The sequence below is a fragment of the Coregonus clupeaformis genome, chromosome 13 (genome assembly GCF_020615455.1).
Source record: "Coregonus clupeaformis isolate EN_2021a chromosome 13, ASM2061545v1, whole genome shotgun sequence".
Taxonomy (NCBI): Eukaryota; Metazoa; Chordata; class Actinopteri; order Salmoniformes; family Salmonidae; genus Coregonus; species Coregonus clupeaformis.
In genome coordinates, this window is record NC_059204.1 from 26,452,155 (window position 1) to 26,470,433 (window position 18,279).

The window sequence follows — 18,279 nt, forward strand, 5'->3', positions numbered from 1 at the left end:
TACTTTTTACTCCATACATTTCCCCTGACAACCAAAAGTACTCCTTACATTTTGAATGCTTAGCAGGACAGGAAAATTGTCCAATTCACGCACTTATCAAAAGAACATCCCTGGTCATCCCTACTGGCACTGATCTGGCGGACTCACTAAACTATGTCTTAGTGTTGTAGTGTGCCCCTGGATATCTGTAAAGTAAAAAACCAAGAAAATCGTGCCGTTTGGTTTACTTAATATAAGGAATTTGATATGATTTATACTTTTACTTTTGATACTTAAGTATATTTTTGCAATTACATTTACTTTGATACTTAAGTATTTTTAAACCTTTCACTCAAGTATTATTTTACTGGGTGACTTTCATTTTTACTTGAGTCACTTTCTATTAAGGTATCTTTACTTTTACTCAAGTATGGCAATTGGGTACTTTTTCCACCACTGTTTTTCCCATAGGCTTTGTTTTGTCCAAAGAACCACGGCAGAGTTAGTGCCATTATCATTACTCTCTATACCGTTCAAGTGGCGTAGAAGGAGGCGGGAACATTGGACAGGAAGCTATAAACTGTATTATTTGTATAGCCAGAGGTCTATATATAATGACAAGACGACCATGTCTCCGCCCTAACAATCGGAGTCGTTGTCCCAAAGTTGGGAAGGCAGGCGACAAGTTTAGGTCCATAAAAGCCCATAGAAACGCATTGGGCTTTTTTGGGCCAGAGTAAAATCTCTCGCTTCGCATCTTCCTCTTTGGTATTGCTCTTGTGGGGGACGATGAATAAAGTGCGGGATAGCGTCATACTCCTTTTGCCTAGTGATTTGCTGAGATGACGCACCAGGAAATATTCATGACCAATGCGCAGATTAGATCAAGATTCTTGGGCGGAGCGTTGCATATCGTTTTATGTCTAAGTAAGCATGTTCATTTCTACTATAAAACCAGCCAAAGTTCATATTTTTGAAGTACTGTCAGCTGAAGTGTGAGTGAAATTTGTCCAGACATGGATACTGTATCAGACTCGATGCTTGCGAGGGGACTGATGTTCATAGGTGGCTTCACAGTGCTGTATTACATGCTGAAATGGTCCTGGGAATGCTGGTATGGATTCAGAGTGTATGTGCTGTCAAAAGTTTGGCAAGCTGATTTAAAGGCATATGGACAATGGGCAGGTAAGGTAGGCTACATGCTATGTAAAGCATACTATTTTTATCTGGTGATCATGCATTACAGTAAGCTAATATTTGTTTATTTATGAAAATAAAGGCATTCTCTTTTTAGTCATAGTGATGGCTATGTTACATGATTCTTTAGACTTTCTCTACAAGATTAATAATACAGTAGACTGAGTGTATCATGTTTCCCCTGGGCAGGTCACATTCCACTTTACAGTTCACCGTTTCGCCCTGTACCCAAGATGATATCTGCTGTTAGGTGGAACAGGATTTGTGTGGTCACTGGTCCAATTCAGTCTCATTGGAAACTTAACTTTCCTGTTGGTTATTGCAGCACATCTGTTTATGCTATTTTACGCTTTTGGCAGCAGTTGGAGAAAAGTTGTTGCCAGTGCTTGACAATGGTCACTATAAAACAATTGTACAAGTATCTGATGACAAACAGTAGTATGCTTCCACCGAGCAGACCAGGACAGCAGCATTTCTGCCAGTATTGTGAAAGAAAGGAAGAGAGAGATATCTTTAAATGTTCCTCCATCCTGCAGTCACATCCAGTGTCCGACCTGACCTCTCTCAGAGACCTCTCACTGCAGAGGATGAGGAGATACAACAATAGTAGTAAATATGTCATTATGGAAGTCTGCGGTCTAACTAATTCTGACCATGATCTCCTTTCTACAGTTGTCACAGGGGCTACCTCAGGGATTGGCAAAGCTTACGCAAATGAGGTCAGTCTTTACTGATTGTTTTTTTGTTACATGGCCTCTGTGTCCCCTTACCCCATTGCTGTGTACAGATGAGATTGAAGCATGCATAAGCATGTAATTCAAGTACTTTGTAAAATGAGTGTTTACTCACGTAACAGTTGCCTTTCTTCCTGGACACTACAGTTGGCCAGAAGAGGCCTGGACATTGTACTGATCAGCCGGTCAAAAGATAAACTCCACATTGTTGCCAAGGAGATTGGTGAGTGAAGCGCTGAGATGGAAAAATATAACTAAATGAAGAGTTGAGGTACAAAAGATCAATATGCAAATGTAAATTTATACTTAAAATACAACTATACGTCAATATGTTTGTTCCAGAGAGCCAACATGGACGCCAGACCCAGATCATCCAGACAGACTTCACAGAGGGCCATGACATCTACCCTGCTATAGTTGAGGCACTACGGGACCTGGACATAGGCATCCTGGGTAGGGCACCTATGGCAATGATATACAGTTGAAGTCGGAAGTTTACATACACCTTAGCCAAATACATTTAAACTCAGTTTTTCACAAGCCCTGACATTTAATCCTAGTAAAAATTCCCTGTCTTAGGTCAGTTAAGATCAACACTTTATTTTAAGAATGTGAAATGTCAGAATAATAGTAGAGAGAATGACTTCTTTCAGCTTTTATTTCTTTCATCACATTCCCAGTGGGTCAGAAGTTTACATACACTCAATTAGTATTTGGTAGCATTGCCTTTAAATTGTTTAACTTGGGTCAAATGTTTCGGGTAGCCTTCCACAAGCTTCCCACAATAAGTTGGGTGAATGTTGGCCCATTCCTCCTGACAGAGCTTGTGTAACTGAGTCAGGTTTGTAGGCCTCCTTGCTCGCACACGCTTTTTCAGTTCTGCCCACATATTTTCTATAGGTTTGAGGTCAGGGCTTTGTGATGGCCACTCCAATACCTTGACTTTGTTGTCCTTAAGCCATTTTGCCATAACTTTGGAAGTATGCTTGGGGTCATTGTCCATTTGGAAGACCCATTTGCGACCAAGCTTTAACTTCCTGACTGATGTCTTGAGATGTTGCTTCAATATATCCACATAATTTTCCTTCCTTATGATGCCATCTATTTTGTGAAGTGCACCAATCCCTCCTGCAGCAAAGCGCCCCCACAGCATGATGCTGCCACCCCCGTGCTTCACGGTTTTCCTCCAAACATAACGATGGTCATTTTGTCCGAACAGTTCTATTTTTGTTTCATCAGACCAGAGGACATTTCTCCAAAAAGTACGATCTTTGTCCCTATGTGCAGTTGCAAACCGTAGTCTGGCTTTTTTATGGCGGTTTTGGAGCAGTGGCTTCTTCCTTGCTGAGCGGCCTTTCAGGTTATGTTGATATATGACTCGTTTTACTGTGGATATAGATACTTTTGTACCTGTTTCCCCCAGCATCTTCACAATGTCCTTTGCTGTTGTTCTATGATTGATTTGCACTTTTCGCACCAAAGTACGTTCATCTCTAGGAGACAGAATGCGTCTCCTTCCTGAGCGGTATGACGGCTGCGTGGTCCCATGGTGTTTATACTTGCGTACTATTGTTTACATTTACATTTTAGTCATTTAGCAGACGCTCTTATCCAGAGCGACTTACAGTTAGTGAATACATTTTTTTTTTTATACTGGCCCCCCGTGGGAATCGAACCCACAACCCTGGCGTTGCAAACGCCATGCTCTATCAACTGAGCTACATCCCTGCCGGCCATTCCCTCCCCTACCCTGGACGACGCTGGGCCAATTGTGCACCGCCAATGAGTCTCCCGGTCGCAGCCGGCTGCGACAGAGCCTGGATTCGAACCAGGATCACTCAGATGAACGTGATACCTTCAGGCGTTTGGAAATTGCTCCCAAGGATGAACCAGACTTGTGGAGGTCTACAATTCTTTTTCTGAGGTCTTGGCTGATTTCTTTGGATTTTCCCATGATGTCAAGCAAAGAGGCACTGAGTTTGAAGGTAGGCCTTGAAATACATCCACAGGTACACCTCCAATTGACTCAAATGATATCAATTAGCCTATCAGAAGCTTCTAAAGCCATGACATCATTTTCTGGAATTTTCCAAGCTGTTTAAAGGCACAGTCAACTTAGTGTATGTAAACTTCTGACCCACTGGAATTGTGAAACAGTGAATTATAAGTGAAATAAGCTGTCTGTAAAGAATTGTTGGAAAAATTACTTGTGTCATGCACAAAGTAGATGTCCTAACCGATTTGCCAAAACTATAGTTTGTTAACAAGAAATTTGTGGAGTGGTTGAAAAACGAGTTTTAATGACTCCAACCTAAGTGTATGTAAACTTCCGACTTCAACTGTATAGCAGGAAGAGAACAAGGAGTCAAACAGGGGACGAGAATTGGGAAATGAGAAAGGAACTAAAGCTAGTCTGCAATTAAATGTGGGATGGAGAGAAAGGTGTTGTAAGGAACGAGAGGGGTTGGAGAATGTGCTCTTATTACCACAAACAACATACAGTGCCTTCAGAAAGTATTCATAACCCTTGACTTATCCACATTTTGTTGTGTTACAGCCTGAATTCAAAATTGATGAAACATATAAAACATCTCACCCATCGACACACAATACCCCATAATGACAAAGTGAAAACATGTTTTTAGAAATGTTTGCAAATGTATTGAAAATGAAATACAGAAATATCTCATTTACAGAATTATTCACACCCCTGAGTCAATACATGTTAGAATCACCTTTGGCAGCAATTACAACTGTTAGTTTTTCTGGGTAAGTCTCTAAGAGCTTTGAACACCTGGATTGTACAATATTTGCACATTATTCTTTTACAAATTCTTCAATCTCTGTCAAGTTGATTATTGCTAGACAGCCATTTTCAAGTCTTGCCGTAGATTTTCAAGCCGATTTAAGTCAAAACCGTAACTAGGCCACTCAGGAACATTCAGTGTCGTCTTGGTAAGCAACTCCAGTGTATATTTGGCCTTGTTTGAGGTTATTGTCCTGCTGAAAGGTGAATTTGTCTCCCAGTGTCTGTTGGAAAGCAGACTGAACCAGTTTTTCCTCTAGTATTTTGCCTGTGCTTAGCTCTATTCTGTTTATTACTATCCGAAAAAAACCTCCCTAGTCTTTGCCGATGACAAGCATACCCAAAACATGATGCAGCCATCACCATGCTTGGAAATATGAAGTGGTACTCAGTGATGTGTTGTGTTGGATTTGCCCCAAACATAACGCTTTGTATTCAGGACATAAAGTTAATTTCTTTGCCACATTTTTTGCAGTTTTGCCTAAACGCAAACAGGATGCATGCTTTGGAATATTTGTATTCTGTACAGGCTTTCTTCTTTTCACTCTCATTTAGGTTAGTATTGTGGAAAAAATACCATGTTGTTGATCCATCCTCAGTTCTCTCCTATCACAGCTCCTTAAACTCTGTAACTTGTTTTAAAGTCACCATTGGCCTCATGGTGAAATCCCTGAGTGGTTTCCTTCCTCTCCGGCAACGGAGTTAGGAAGGACGCCTGTAGCTTTGTGGTGACTGGGTGTATTGATACACCATCCAAAGTGTAATTAATAACTTCACCATCCTCTAAGAGATATTCAATGTTTGCTTTTTTTATTACACCCATCTACCAATAGGTGCCCTTCTTTGCAAGTCATTGGAAAACCTCCGTAGTCTTTGTGGTTGAATCTGTGTTTGAAATTCACTCCTCGACTGACAGACCTTACAGATAATTGTATGTGTGGGGTACAGAGATGAGGTAGTCATTCAAAAATCATGTTAAACACCATTATTGAACACAGAGTGAGTCCGTGCAACTTATTATGTGACATGTTAAGCACATTTTTACTCCTGAACTTATTTAGGCTTGCCATAACAAAGGGGTTGAATACTTATTGACTCGAGACATTTCAGATTTTTTATTAATTTGTAAACATTTCTAAAAACATAATTCCACTTTGATATTATGGGGTATTATGTATAGGCCAGTGATACAAAATCTCAATTTAAATTCAGGCTGTAACACATTACATTTTAGTCATTTAGCAGACACTCTTATCCAGAGCGACTTACAGATAGTGAGTGCATACATAATTTTTTTATTTGTCATACCCCCGTGGGAATCGAACCCACAACCCTGGAGTTGCAAATGCCATGCTCTACCAACTGAGCTGCCGGCCATTCCCTCCCCCAATTGTGCGCCGCCCCATGCGTCTCCCAGTCGCGGCCAGCTACGACAGAGCCTGGATTCGAACCAGGATCTCTAGTGGCACAGCTAGCACTGCGATGCAGTGCCTTAGACCGCTGTGCCACTCGGGAGACAACAACAACAACATGTGGAAAAAGTCTAGGGGTGTGAATACTTTCTCAAGGCACTGTAGCTATTCTCTCTTTCAATGGATGTTAGTAGTGAAATGTAATAATAAATTACATAGAAATATATTCTGACTATCCTCATTTACAGTTAACAATGTAGGCATGAACTATTCTGACAAGTTGGTACATTTCCTGGACATTCCCAACCCTGAGCAGGTAAGATTCACACACCCCCACTCACATAAATGGTCTATGTATATATATCATGTTTTGGATGCCATTTTGATTCTAACAAGGTAATAATGTACTATGGTTGGATTTAAAGCTTGAGTTAATGGTTGAGTTAATTTGTGTTTTCATTCCTCCCTAACCCAGAGAATCACCCAGGTGATCAACTGTAACATCCTCTCTGTCACCCAGGTGAGATTATCTGTCAGGATTTATATAGACTCCCTCTGTGAAGTTCTGTGCATGATACATGTCTTAGTTTATGTTTCTAAACTAGTGTATGGCTCATACAAAGTCATAGCTTTTAATATTTGGTCATCATTATGTGAAAGAATAATGGTAGCGTTTAGGAGGTTAATGTTGGTGTTGTTGAACATGATGATCATGATGATGATGGTGATGGGGGTGAAAGAGGATTCTGGTGATTATGGAGATGGTGGTGATGGTACTGATGGTGTTATCATTCCTTGGAATTTCCTCAGATGACCAGACTGGTTCTCCCACGCATGGTGGAAAGGTACATATGCATCATGATGATATCAATGAAACGTGAATCTTAATGATTTCTATCTATGAAATTGTCCCTTTATTTACCTGTCCTGTCTTTCTCAGAGGGAACGGTCTGATCATCAACATGTCTTCAGAGGCAGGTGCTCAACCACAACCCATGCTGTCTCTCTACTCCGCCACCAAGGTGCCTCTCCCTTTCACTTAAGTTTCTCTCACTCAAGCATGCACAATGAATCACACACATACACAACCATGCTCAACCTCTTGTACATTCACTGAACAAAAATATAAACGCAACATGCAACCATTTCAACGATTTTACTGAGTTACAGTTCATATAAGGAAATCAGTAAATTGAAATAAATTAATTAGGCCCTAATCTATGGATTTCACATGACTGGGCAGGGATGCAGCCATGGGTGGGCCTGGGAGGGCGTAGGCCTATCCACTGGGGAGCCAGGCCCACTCACTAGGGAGCCTGGCCCAGCCAATCAGAATGAGTTTTTCCCAACAAAAGGACTTTATTACAGACAGAAATACACCTTAGCACCCCCTCAGACGATCCCGCAAATGAAGAAGCCGGATGTGGAGGTCCTGGACTGGCGTGGTTACACGTGGTCTGCGGTTGTGAGGCCGGTTGGATGTACTGGTAGAGAAATTAACATTCAATTCTCTGGCAACAGCTCTGGTGGACATTCCTGCAGTCAGCATGCCAATTGCACACTCCCTCAAAACTTGAGACATCTGTGGCATTGTGTTGTGTGACAAAACCGCACATTTTAGTGGCCTTTTATTGTCCCCAGCACAAGGTGCACTTGTGTAATGATCATGCTGTTTAATTAGCTTCTTGACATGCCACACCTGTCAGGTGGATGGATTATCTTGAAAAATGAGAAATGCTCACTAACAGGGATGTAAACAAATTTGTGCACAAAAGTTGAGAGAAATAAGCTTTTTGTGCGTTTGGAAAATTGTGATATTTTATTTCAGCTCATGAAACATGGGACCAACACTTTACAAGTTGTGTTTATATTTTTGTTCAGTGTATTTATATGCCATTCAGCAGACGCTTTTATCCAAAGCGACTTAGTCATGCATGCATACATTTTACATACGGATGGTCCGGGAATCAAACCCACTATCCTGGCGTTGCAAGCGACATGCTCTATAACAGCTACAGAGGATCAATGTTATCCATTCTTTTCTTGGCAGATTTTTGTGACATATTTTTCCAGATCTCTGAATTCTGAGTACAAGTCACAAGGAATCACAGTTCAGGTAAAATACTTTAAGAATTTTGTATCACTACCCATGCACTCCTGTTTCAGTATCCTTCAGCATTTTGTGTTTCCTCCTATCTCTTACGCTTTCTTAATTTCCTCTCCTTTAGTGTGTGGCTCCCTTTATGGTATCCACTAACATGACCCACAACTTGCCCCCCAACCTGTTGTTGAAGAGTGCCAGTGATTTTGCCCGTGAAGCTCTGAACACAGTGGGTCACTCTAGCTACACCAGTGGCTGTGTCTCTCACGCTCTTCAAGTAGGAACTCCTCTTATCCACTCATATATTCCAAACAAACTACTCTATAATGTTTTTGTTACCTTAGCCAAAAAGGAGCCATGCAGAATTTACAGTATATACCATTAGACTATTTTGTGTGATTGTAAATATCTCGGTCTCTCTTTGCCGTCCCACAGCACATTGCACTGTCCATTTTCTTCCCTGATTGGCTGCGCCTTTCATCCTACTGTGTGAAGCAGACAGAGAAATTTGCACAGAGCATGCAGAAAAAAATTGATGAAATGACAGAACATTCTGCAAGCAAAGAGGACTAAGGAGTGCGAAGGAGGTTGCTACTGAAATGTTTGTGGTGCTTTAAAGAGGTCAAATTGGAAATTGATATATTTTTTATTCCATGTGGATAACTTACTTGATCAATGTTACTGTATTTGTATTGACTGCCATTGAAATGTATTGGTAATAGGACAGAGATTGTGTAATGTTGATGTTGTTGTGATGTAAACAAGCTGACCCCAAATCCACCATGACCTATATAGCCTGAGTGCAGCAGAGAATGATCTGTGGGAGATGGAACTCTCAAACTGGCTTCTATAGTATATATTCTAGCTATATACTGGAGTAATATACCTATTATGGATATAGACGACAACATTATAACTGGACGCTTGAACATGTGCATGTTATGGTTGATTTGGACTTTTAATATAGTACAATTTTTGGTATCAACCGTCGCATGTCATTTTTGTGATTTAGACTTTCTTAAAAATAAATAAAGACAAAAATACTTTATTTTATTGCCTTTTGCCAACCCATTCACAAATTACTGTCAAATATTTGTTACTGAGTAACATATGTGTAGAGGAAACAGTATGCTATAAAATACCATGTTTTATGTAATTACTTTGGTTTTTGACATTTTCTATTGAGTTATTTGCTTGAACAGTCCTGATTAACTCACAAGCCGGCTGTTTGGCACTCACTGATCAGTCCACAGACTCTAGACAACAGTCTGTGTGGCACAACCTGAGAACAGTACATGGATTCTGAGCAGAGTCAGAAATATACAGTAACTTCATAGTTTCCTCTTTATAATCCTATTTCTGCTTAAGCACAAACATCATGAACCACAAGTTTTGTGAAATGTATAAGCTTTCACATAGCACCAAGGACATACCTCTAAATTAGTAAATAGCTTTCATGAATATCAAACTCCTTGCAGTAACATTCTGTTTCCAACATCTGTACATAAGAAAAGCACAGCATAAAAATAGAAATACTTTTTCCAAGTAACAAATTAATGGCATAAGGTTGATACATTATAAATTAGACAAAATAAATGAGCAATCCATATTTAGTCTGCCTGTTAGTGGCTTAATGCTTGTGTAATTTGACACAATATTGTCAAGCATTAGGCACTAATGTAGTTCAGAGCGGTTCAGGAAGTTTGAATTCATGTTCCATCATGGACCACATAGCAGTCCGGAAAAGCAGCATTTCAAGCACGACCAATTGGTGAGTGACCCAAAATCCTAAGAGATCATTTGGTCCAAAGACACTGGTGAGCTCTCCCAAACTGGGTCACAATCTGAAGAGGAATACACTGGGAAAAGGGGTCAATGGAAAGCGATTGTACCAGCATCAATAACATCAAATAAAATAACACAAAATTCTAGTTTCCATAGCTAGTTAGCATATGTTGCCCTTTCTGTATTTGAGAATCCATTCTTCCTCCACCATTCAACCTATCATATGATTCTTCTTTGGTCCGATGCCGCAGAACAGACCATTTGATCTACTTACATGTAACATTCACTCACACTGAATCAGAGTCACTCTCAGGCCACACGGTCAATTCCATTGTGTGGGTGGAGGTTTTTATGAAAACTACATCCGGGTACACAGCTATATCAGGCACAACATAAATGTATTTATATCATTATCCAACCAACACAAAGGCATGAGACAAGTACTCCATTAAATTACAGTTTTAACAAATACAGAAGGTAGATAGGTACCACTGTGACTCACTAGGTGTTGAATGTGTTAATTTGTGAAATTAGTAGATGTGTAAATGAGTTACAATACAAGATGTGAAACTATGTTCCCAAGGAACAGAGCTATACTTATAGGTCCTGTTGTGTAGTGTGCATGTGTGTTTATTTTCTAACAAAAAAGTATGTTATGTAGCTCATATTTTAAGCGTTTAACAGACTGCCCTTTCTATCATGTTCAGGATTAAGTTAGTTACATGACATGTTGATCCCATAAACACACTGAGTGATACACTCAAAGCTCAGTGCATGTGACTGGGGTGAGACCATGAATTAAGAGGGTTGGACCTAAACCGTAAGTCACAGCTTCCAGCTGACTGAGGTATTTTGGTGATTGGCTGGAGTGAGCAGGGGGGCGTGGTAAATATAGGAAGCGGACAGCAGCCTCAGCACTGTGCTCCATCAGCATGCTGTTGACTGCAGACAGGAAGTCCTCTGAAAGGGCCTGGGCCGGCTTCGTCAGGCCCTCCAGCTCTGGGTCCTGTGTCTGTTCCTGTCCGTAGAGCTGCACCACAGAGTCCCAGGGCACTATCTTGATGGAGGCCTTGATCCTCAGCTTCCTCAACAGCTCCCGGTAGGTCTCCTCTTTAACCACCCAGCCCTGGTCGCTGGACTCCGCCTTCACACACAGGAATATTCTCATTCTGGCATGGCGCCATCTATTGGCCATGTTGAGAACACACGCCATCTGCAGCAGGAAGAGACTGCACACGTCCACGGAGGCTGTGGACGTGCTGCTTGGCTGCAGCAGGTTGAAGGGCCAGACGTCGATGATCCTCTCAGCCCCGTCCGTCTTGGTCCCCATGCTCTCCCCCTGCAGCTGGGAGAAGTAGCGGCCCAGACACACGTTCTTACTCATCTTGATGGCATCTGAGATGATTCCCACGTACTCCTCTGGTGTGAGCCAGCGTGGGCTCTCCACATGGCGGACCGGGGGGAAGTGGGCTTGCATAGAGGGCAGATCCACCCCAAAATCATCCCCTCCTGACCCTTTTGACTCACAGAAGGCAGGGTCTTGGAGGAAGTAGTCCTCAGGGGTGCAACTGTCGTAGAACCCCAAGACCAGAGTATTGGGCTTCATGCCGCCTTGAAGAGATAATGAAGAGTGGAGGAGGATAATCAAAATACACTAAAAAGTACATTGCTTGACGGGTAAAACTGTTTTATGTTCCATTTTCTAAAGTAGTAATATTATAATGAATATGTCGTGTCAATACTCTTTCTGACACCGTTGTGCATGAGGAGGAATAAACAGGAAAACAATAAACAATGACCCAGAATGGGAAACAGGAGGATATATGTGACTCACCCAGGCCGGTGATACGCAGAAGATGCTGTGTTCCCTGCCTCACAGAGGGGGACAGAGTCAGGTCCACAAAGGCCTTCACCCCTAGCTTATCCACCAGACTCAACCAGAAGTTATACTGCTGCTGGACAGGGTCTGAGGGCAGGGTGTCTGAAACACAGATGAGAGGCTGGCTGAGTGACTGGACTGCCTGGATTCCCGAACGAAAGAAGAGCCTAACTAGTTTCCCTTACATTTTCTATGAATATAAATGTCGTCATATTTCTATGAATATCACACTTACTGTAGACGACTACTTTTGTAATCAAATAGTGGAAGGTTTCATGTGGTCATCAACATGACAAGCATTTATTGTAAGTCATAATCACGATTCCGCTGGCACCAGAACTCCTGTCACCATCCCTATAATATTACCCAGATCTCCCAGCTTCACGTGTCCCAGCACAAACAGCCCACCCTTCTTCAGCTGGTTGACAAAGTTGATGAGCTGGCAGGAGGAGCGAGGGTTGGCCACCATCAACAACACCTGGGGCCTCCAGAACTTCACATGGTCCTTCCTCACGTCCAGCATCAGCAGATACTTACGCACCTACAGGAGAGGGGGAATGGGTGGAAAGCAGATTCAAAGCACCAAGACTGACAGCAGTGACACACCCCAGGGTCCTGTTTAGTAGGAGAAAAACATTTTGCATCAGAAAATGAAAATCTGTTTTCTAAATTGGACAACTTCAGGTAGTTCTTCCCCGTTGCAAAAAGTTCTCTCTACTGAACACGACCCAGGAACTGGCCCATAAGTGTGTGTTTGTATTACATTTTACATTTTAGTCATTTAGCAGACGCTCTTATCCAGAGCGACTTACAGGAGCAATTAGGGTTAAGTGCCTTGCTTAAGGGCACATCGACAGATTTTTCACCTAGTCGGCTCGGGGATTAGAACCAGCGACCTTTCGGTGTACTGGTACAAGTCTGTGTGTGGTGTGGGTACCTGATGGAAGATGAGAGCCTGGCTGATGTATCCCCAGCTGCTGGTGGGTGATCTGTAGTGCAGGAAAAGCAACAGTAGCAAGAGGAGGACGATGCTGGCTGAGGAGTAGACTGGGTTAATGACGAACATCATCACCAGACAGCTCAGGATGCCCAGCAGACACGTGTGCCAGGAGAACACCTGGAAAGTGGGCCTGGTGAAGACAGGGAGACTAGTAAAACAGGTGAAAGGTGAAAGACAGGTGAAAACTGGACTGGACGTTGATGGTCAAAAGTATTCTAGATAAACACTACTTCCCTAAGGACAACAACATCATCACACAATAAGGTCAATGTCTTCTTTTTTTGAACAGATTATACAGCATGATGCTAGTGTCAGACTACCTGAAGTTGGGGGCCGATGCCCACTCTAGAGCTAGACAGGCCAGGTCGACAGCAGCATAGGCCAGCAGGTAGAACACTGTCACCAGGCCAGCTATTGCATTAAGCTGGCCTGCAAACACCACACACTACACAGTCACACCAAAGACACGGTCTCAGAGCCTGTTTGAATATCAAAAGTAGTACTGCATAGCTCAATACGATACACCCATCTCTTCTCCTCACCTGTGCCAACCCCCAGGTGTAGAGCACTGCCACCCATGGGTTGCCTGAGCTGGACGTGATAGCAGCGGGAGCCAATGGAAAACCTATGGGTAACAAAACATCAACATTAAAGCATGCTCCTTATTTTATATTAAACAAAAACATGTCCTTTACTCTGTTACAGACAATAGCCAGTCTAATTGTGAAACTTGTTCAACAACATCCTTACCAAACAGTTGGTCCAGTGCGAGGGCGTGGAGGATCCGGGATGCCCCAATCAGAGAGCACATGGCTGCTGAAAGGGCGGAACAATAGATCCCGATGGTGACAAATGGCGGCCAGATGTTTATACGCTGGAAGAACCCGTAATCCTGAGCCAACAGGGTCCTAAACAAAATACATGAATTAGTTGACTTTATTAAACTACATAGTTACAGTATGATGAATATTTGTACATTAAATTATTAGCTAATTAGATAGGTGACAGAGTTCCCACCCCTCCCAGCCTCATTAACAGCCCATCCATTCAGACCTTTCACAGGTGGAGCTGGCGAGGATGAAGAGAAGGACATAGACTATGAAGGTGTAGAGGACTGCAATAATGGTGCCTTTGGGAATGGCAGCGCTGGGGTTTTTCAGCTCTCCTACAGACAACAGATTGAGGAGAAGATAGTGGAACATGTCAAGTTTGAGTCTATGTGAAGCTTAATGAGATGTAAAGTAATGGAGGGCAATTCCATGGTAACACAATTATGCTAAGACTCAGATTTTTCACTTTAAAATGTATACCAAACAAAAAACATTGATTTCCAAGTTTAACAAACCATATAATTCTATGCACAATGACTACTTTTAACAATTTCCACAGAAAATTGTACAATTGTGCAGATAAAGTTTGGTAACTGAATAAAACAGAGGGAGATTTTACTGTAATTCTGTTACCAAACTTTGCATCTGCAGTTTTTTTTTTTTTTTATGTTTTTGCCAGTAAACTGTGTAAATTGTTCAACGTAGTCATTGTGCATAGAGTTGTAAACTTGGAAATCAATGGTTTTTGTTTAGCATACATTTAAAAGTAAAACAAAATCGGAGTCTCAGCGTAATTGCGTTACCGTGGATTTACCCTGGAACTAAGATTCCATTATCTTGAGTCAGAATGCATATGGAAAGTTGTCAATGACAACTATTTGTAGTTGTAATATCCACCAGCTGTCATTAGTTATGATGTGTGTGGACAGTACCTGACATGTTGGCTCCGGCCATGATTCCGGTACAGCTGGTGAACATGACAGCGAACACAGTGGCGAATGACATGACTTTACCGGTGCTGTAGTCCACAGTGTAGCCCGCTGAAGAGGAAAAAGAGGAAGAACACTGTTGCTACAACAGCTCTCTCAAACCATAAAACTAACGACTTTTTACATGTCCAGTTCAACTTCCCTATCAAGGCTTACTATACCTAGAATGAATCTGAAATAGCACCCTGTTCCCTATACATTGTACCTAGGTACTACCGCCCCGCCCCCCCTGACCTTTGACCCCAGCCAGGCAGTACTCACAGCCCAGGTTGTCCTTCAGCGTGGTGCTGTTGAAGCCTGTGTAGCTGGCGTCGTAGGTGAGGGTTTGGTTGCCATGACCCTGGTGGGTGATGAGGAAGTTTAGGGGTGTGGTCACCGCCAAGGGGCTGATGTAGATGGACAGCAGGGAGATGGTCACCACCAGCAGGATGAGGAAGGAGGTGCGGGCGAAGATATGGGCGCCCACCAGGCACACCACCAGAACCAGCAGGAGAACTATGGAAGAGTACAGCACTGTGTACCAGTAGCCCTGAGGTAGCACCCGCAACGCAGAGGAGGACGCTGAGGTGGAAGGGGGACATAGAAGTTGATAAGATGGCGGATGAAACACTGGGTGGAATGACTCATTTGAACGCATGAGGCACCAACCTTCTAAGAAATATTCAGTATAATTTTTTAAAAGCATACCACAAAAAAATGGCTTGCATGCTAGGAATTATAAGTATTGGGCTGTTAATTATAGAATGTCAAAACTAACCTGGGTCCTGACCAAATATGTCAAGTAGTGCCTCTACCAGACCAAGCACATACACTCCACATGCGCACACTTTGGCCAGGAAGAACATTAGGCCAATGCTTCCTCCAAACTCTGGGCCCAACGATCGACTGATCATGACTGGCAGACATTAGGTCAAGGGGTTAAATATTACTGATCTGGTGCGAATCATGTGGTTTTAAAACTATGAGCACGTAAAGGTCAGCATAGTAACCTGCTCAGTTGGTTAAATCATATGATGCACACAGGGCTGGACTATGCATTTCGGGGCCTGGGGCACCTACCTCTAGGGCCCCCAAAGAAATATTTTTGGGAAAACAGCTAACTTCCTGAATTTCAACACATTTTGCCATGGGGCAGAGAGAAAAATGTGCAGTTTTATAATGCTATTCTAAACATTTTGTCATGAGGCTGAGAGAACATTTAGAAGTTTTAAAGCTAATTTCCTGCAATTATACACATTTTTCCATTGCTTATGACATGTTCATAACTACAATTTTTGTTGGGGGCCCCGGGGCATGTGCCCTGCGTGCCTGTTAGGTAATCCGGCCCTGGATGCACATCAGATGATGTTAAGTTTAGTTTATTAGGATCCCCATTAGCTGTTGAACATGCAGCAGCTACTCTTCCTGGGGTCCACCATGTCTTTACTGTATCCAGATGTCATCAGAAACAGTTATCTTTTTGACTACAAAACATAGAAACCCTCTGTTTTCACATGATGTTGGGGTGGTGCTGGAGATTATGAAAATGAGGTTGAAAAGTGGTGAAATTTCCCTTTAAGGATATAAGGGCTAGAACTGTCTGTATAGACTGTGGCATCAAGTTTGAATAGTAAGAACATAGCGATTTTAAACTGCACTCATACTTAAGACAAATACAAACACACTTGCTAAATATATTTTTTGGGGTGTGTGAGAACAAACCGGTGTTAAGGATACAATAGGCCCCACCTCCCTGCACAGCACCATTGGTGGAAATAGCACAGATGGACAAGATGGTGAGGGAAATAATGGTGTAGGCTACAAGCAGCATCACAAGACCCTGCAAGAGCCCTGCATGACCAACCACAAACCCTATAGGAGACATCATTACACAGTATTAGTCTTGTTACAGGACCACAATACAGTAGCCTATGCATTCACATGCATGCACAGTTACACACACACAACTTTTTAAAATAATCTAGCAGAGCTTGAAGCCAACAGCAGCTTCTGACCATCAGCAAGCATCACTGTATGTTGCACTGTAAATAAATTCCACATTCACAGCCTATATTTGTAGTTGTCTGACATCTAGATGCTGCACTCACCAGTTCTGAGGAAGAGGACAATGCTAAACATGGAGAGGACAGTGGGCACTATCACCCCGAAGAAGGTGTTGAGCTTTCGAGGTACCGCATTAGGAGTGCTGGCCTCCCCAGTGCCATCTGACCCCCCTATGTCACACACTGCGGTGTCTGCAGACAGACCACATACCCCATGGGCGAGGAGGGGTGTGTGATCATTAGACATGGCTTTCATCAGAAGCCTGTTGTTTTTTAATGGTTCAGACGTCCCCTGAACCTTTTGTAACCCTGTTAAATGGAGACATTCTTTGTACGTTAAAAGTTCGTAACAATGCTGACAATTGGACAGATTCCTGAAAACACAGTATAGCTTTATATTTACAAAAAAATTGGTTTGCAAACATACAAATAGAAGGTGAGAAAGGAGGGTTTTAAATAAATTAATAAAAAACATCTTCAGACAACGAGCCACCAGAAAAGCATCAGACATTCTACATAAACATGATGCTTCAAAGTCATGCAACATCAGAGCTGCGCGATTGTTTCGAGTTGACATTTATTTCATGTATCCACAAAGGGGAAGTGAAGCGGAGATACACCGCGGTTCTCAGCGAGGTCATTCTACAATTCAATCTCGCAATTCCGTAAACTTGTAGTTTGACTAATGATAAAAAAAAATGGTTTACATTGTTGTTTGCTTTACGATAATGCCGTATTGTAGCTATAGCCAGATGAAAACAGCAACTCACCTATTCGCCGTCAGCGGGAATCAGCGCGCACACTTCCGCTTGTTAAACAAACCCCAGTCTGCCTTTGGCTACGTGACTGCTCCCTTTTTGCCCGCTAATTAGTTTAAAGCTGAATGATCTCTGGAAGAGTTGTCACAACGTAATTTAACAGCATACACAGCCGTGTTTTGTTAGTTAATAGTTGATCTTCGTAGATTTGAAAACTACTGGCTATAGGTAGCATAGGCGACATACAAATTATCCAATAGCGCATAAAATATCAAATATAAATGCCTCAATCTAAACAGCTGTAATTCAAATGTACATATGTATTCTCCATATGCCCATGGACATTGACCTGCTTGCAGGTATGATGCTGCCGCCTCAGCTATTTGTTCCGTGCAGGTCACCGGACAGTATAAACTGTTCATGTGACTGCCAAAAAGGGAAGGGTGAAAATACCACAAATATATGTCATGAATTATTAGGGCCCTGTGTTTTGTGCAATCATGTGACATGCTTGGATTTTAACCTTTATTTTTTTATCATCAAACGGTCCCCTTTTTCTTATGTCAGATGGTCCAGCACCATCTTCAGATAATTGCTTTCATTTTTGGTTTAATTGTCAAAATCTTGCTATGTCACGATTGTACAGGGTCCCAGATGCGCAAAGCCAGACTGCAAAGGTGGGGTGTATAGTTCTCTGCATCTTGTGATCTGTAGAAAATATTGTAATAACTATATTTAAGATTATGAATAAACTTTGTGTAGTGGGT

At 42.2% G+C, this 18,279-nt stretch overlaps 2 protein-coding genes across 6 annotated transcripts; one reads left to right on the forward strand and one right to left on the reverse strand.

Annotated features, from left to right (window-relative positions):
• The first annotated feature begins 770 nt into the window (after positions 1 to 770).
• Positions 771 to 9,277, forward strand: hsd20b2 (hydroxysteroid (20-beta) dehydrogenase 2). Of its 3 annotated transcripts, XM_041894746.2 has the most exons (12): positions 772 to 906; positions 1,057 to 1,164; positions 1,849 to 1,895; positions 2,058 to 2,133; positions 2,253 to 2,363; positions 6,377 to 6,444; positions 6,604 to 6,648; positions 6,939 to 6,973; positions 7,069 to 7,150; positions 8,179 to 8,244; positions 8,357 to 8,506; positions 8,665 to 9,277. In XM_041894746.2, the coding sequence occupies exons 1-12, from the start codon at positions 822 to 824 to the stop codon at positions 8,800 to 8,802; spliced, it is 1,011 nt and encodes a 336-aa protein (XP_041750680.1). In that variant the 5' UTR covers positions 772 to 821; the 3' UTR covers positions 8,803 to 9,277. The 3 variants fall into 3 exon arrangements, with proteins under 3 accessions (XP_041750682.1, XP_041750680.1, XP_041750681.1); XM_041894748.2 differs by lacking the exon at positions 1,057 to 1,164 and having other exon boundaries at positions 771 to 906; XM_041894747.2 differs by having other exon boundaries at positions 860 to 1,164.
• LOC121579827 (solute carrier family 12 member 9) lies at positions 9,259 to 18,257 on the reverse strand. Of its 3 annotated transcripts, XM_041894743.2 has the most exons (14): positions 17,525 to 18,257; positions 16,800 to 17,063; positions 16,429 to 16,563; positions 15,470 to 15,607; positions 14,974 to 15,273; positions 14,656 to 14,763; positions 13,947 to 14,058; positions 13,644 to 13,801; positions 13,436 to 13,518; positions 13,214 to 13,338; positions 12,831 to 13,023; positions 12,260 to 12,434; positions 11,849 to 11,995; positions 9,259 to 11,625 (listed from the first exon to the last, which is right to left on the reverse strand). In XM_041894743.2, the coding sequence occupies exons 2-14, from the start codon at positions 17,008 to 17,010 to the stop codon at positions 10,775 to 10,777; spliced, it is 2,736 nt and encodes a 911-aa protein (XP_041750677.2). In that variant the 5' UTR covers positions 17,011 to 17,063; positions 17,525 to 18,257; the 3' UTR covers positions 9,259 to 10,774. The 3 variants fall into 3 exon arrangements, with proteins under 3 accessions (XP_041750677.2, XP_041750675.2, XP_041750676.2); XM_041894741.2 differs by having other exon boundaries at positions 16,800 to 18,257; XM_041894742.2 differs by lacking the exons at positions 15,470 to 15,607; positions 16,429 to 16,563 and having other exon boundaries at positions 16,800 to 18,257.
• Positions 18,258 to 18,279: the final 22 nt, after the last annotated feature.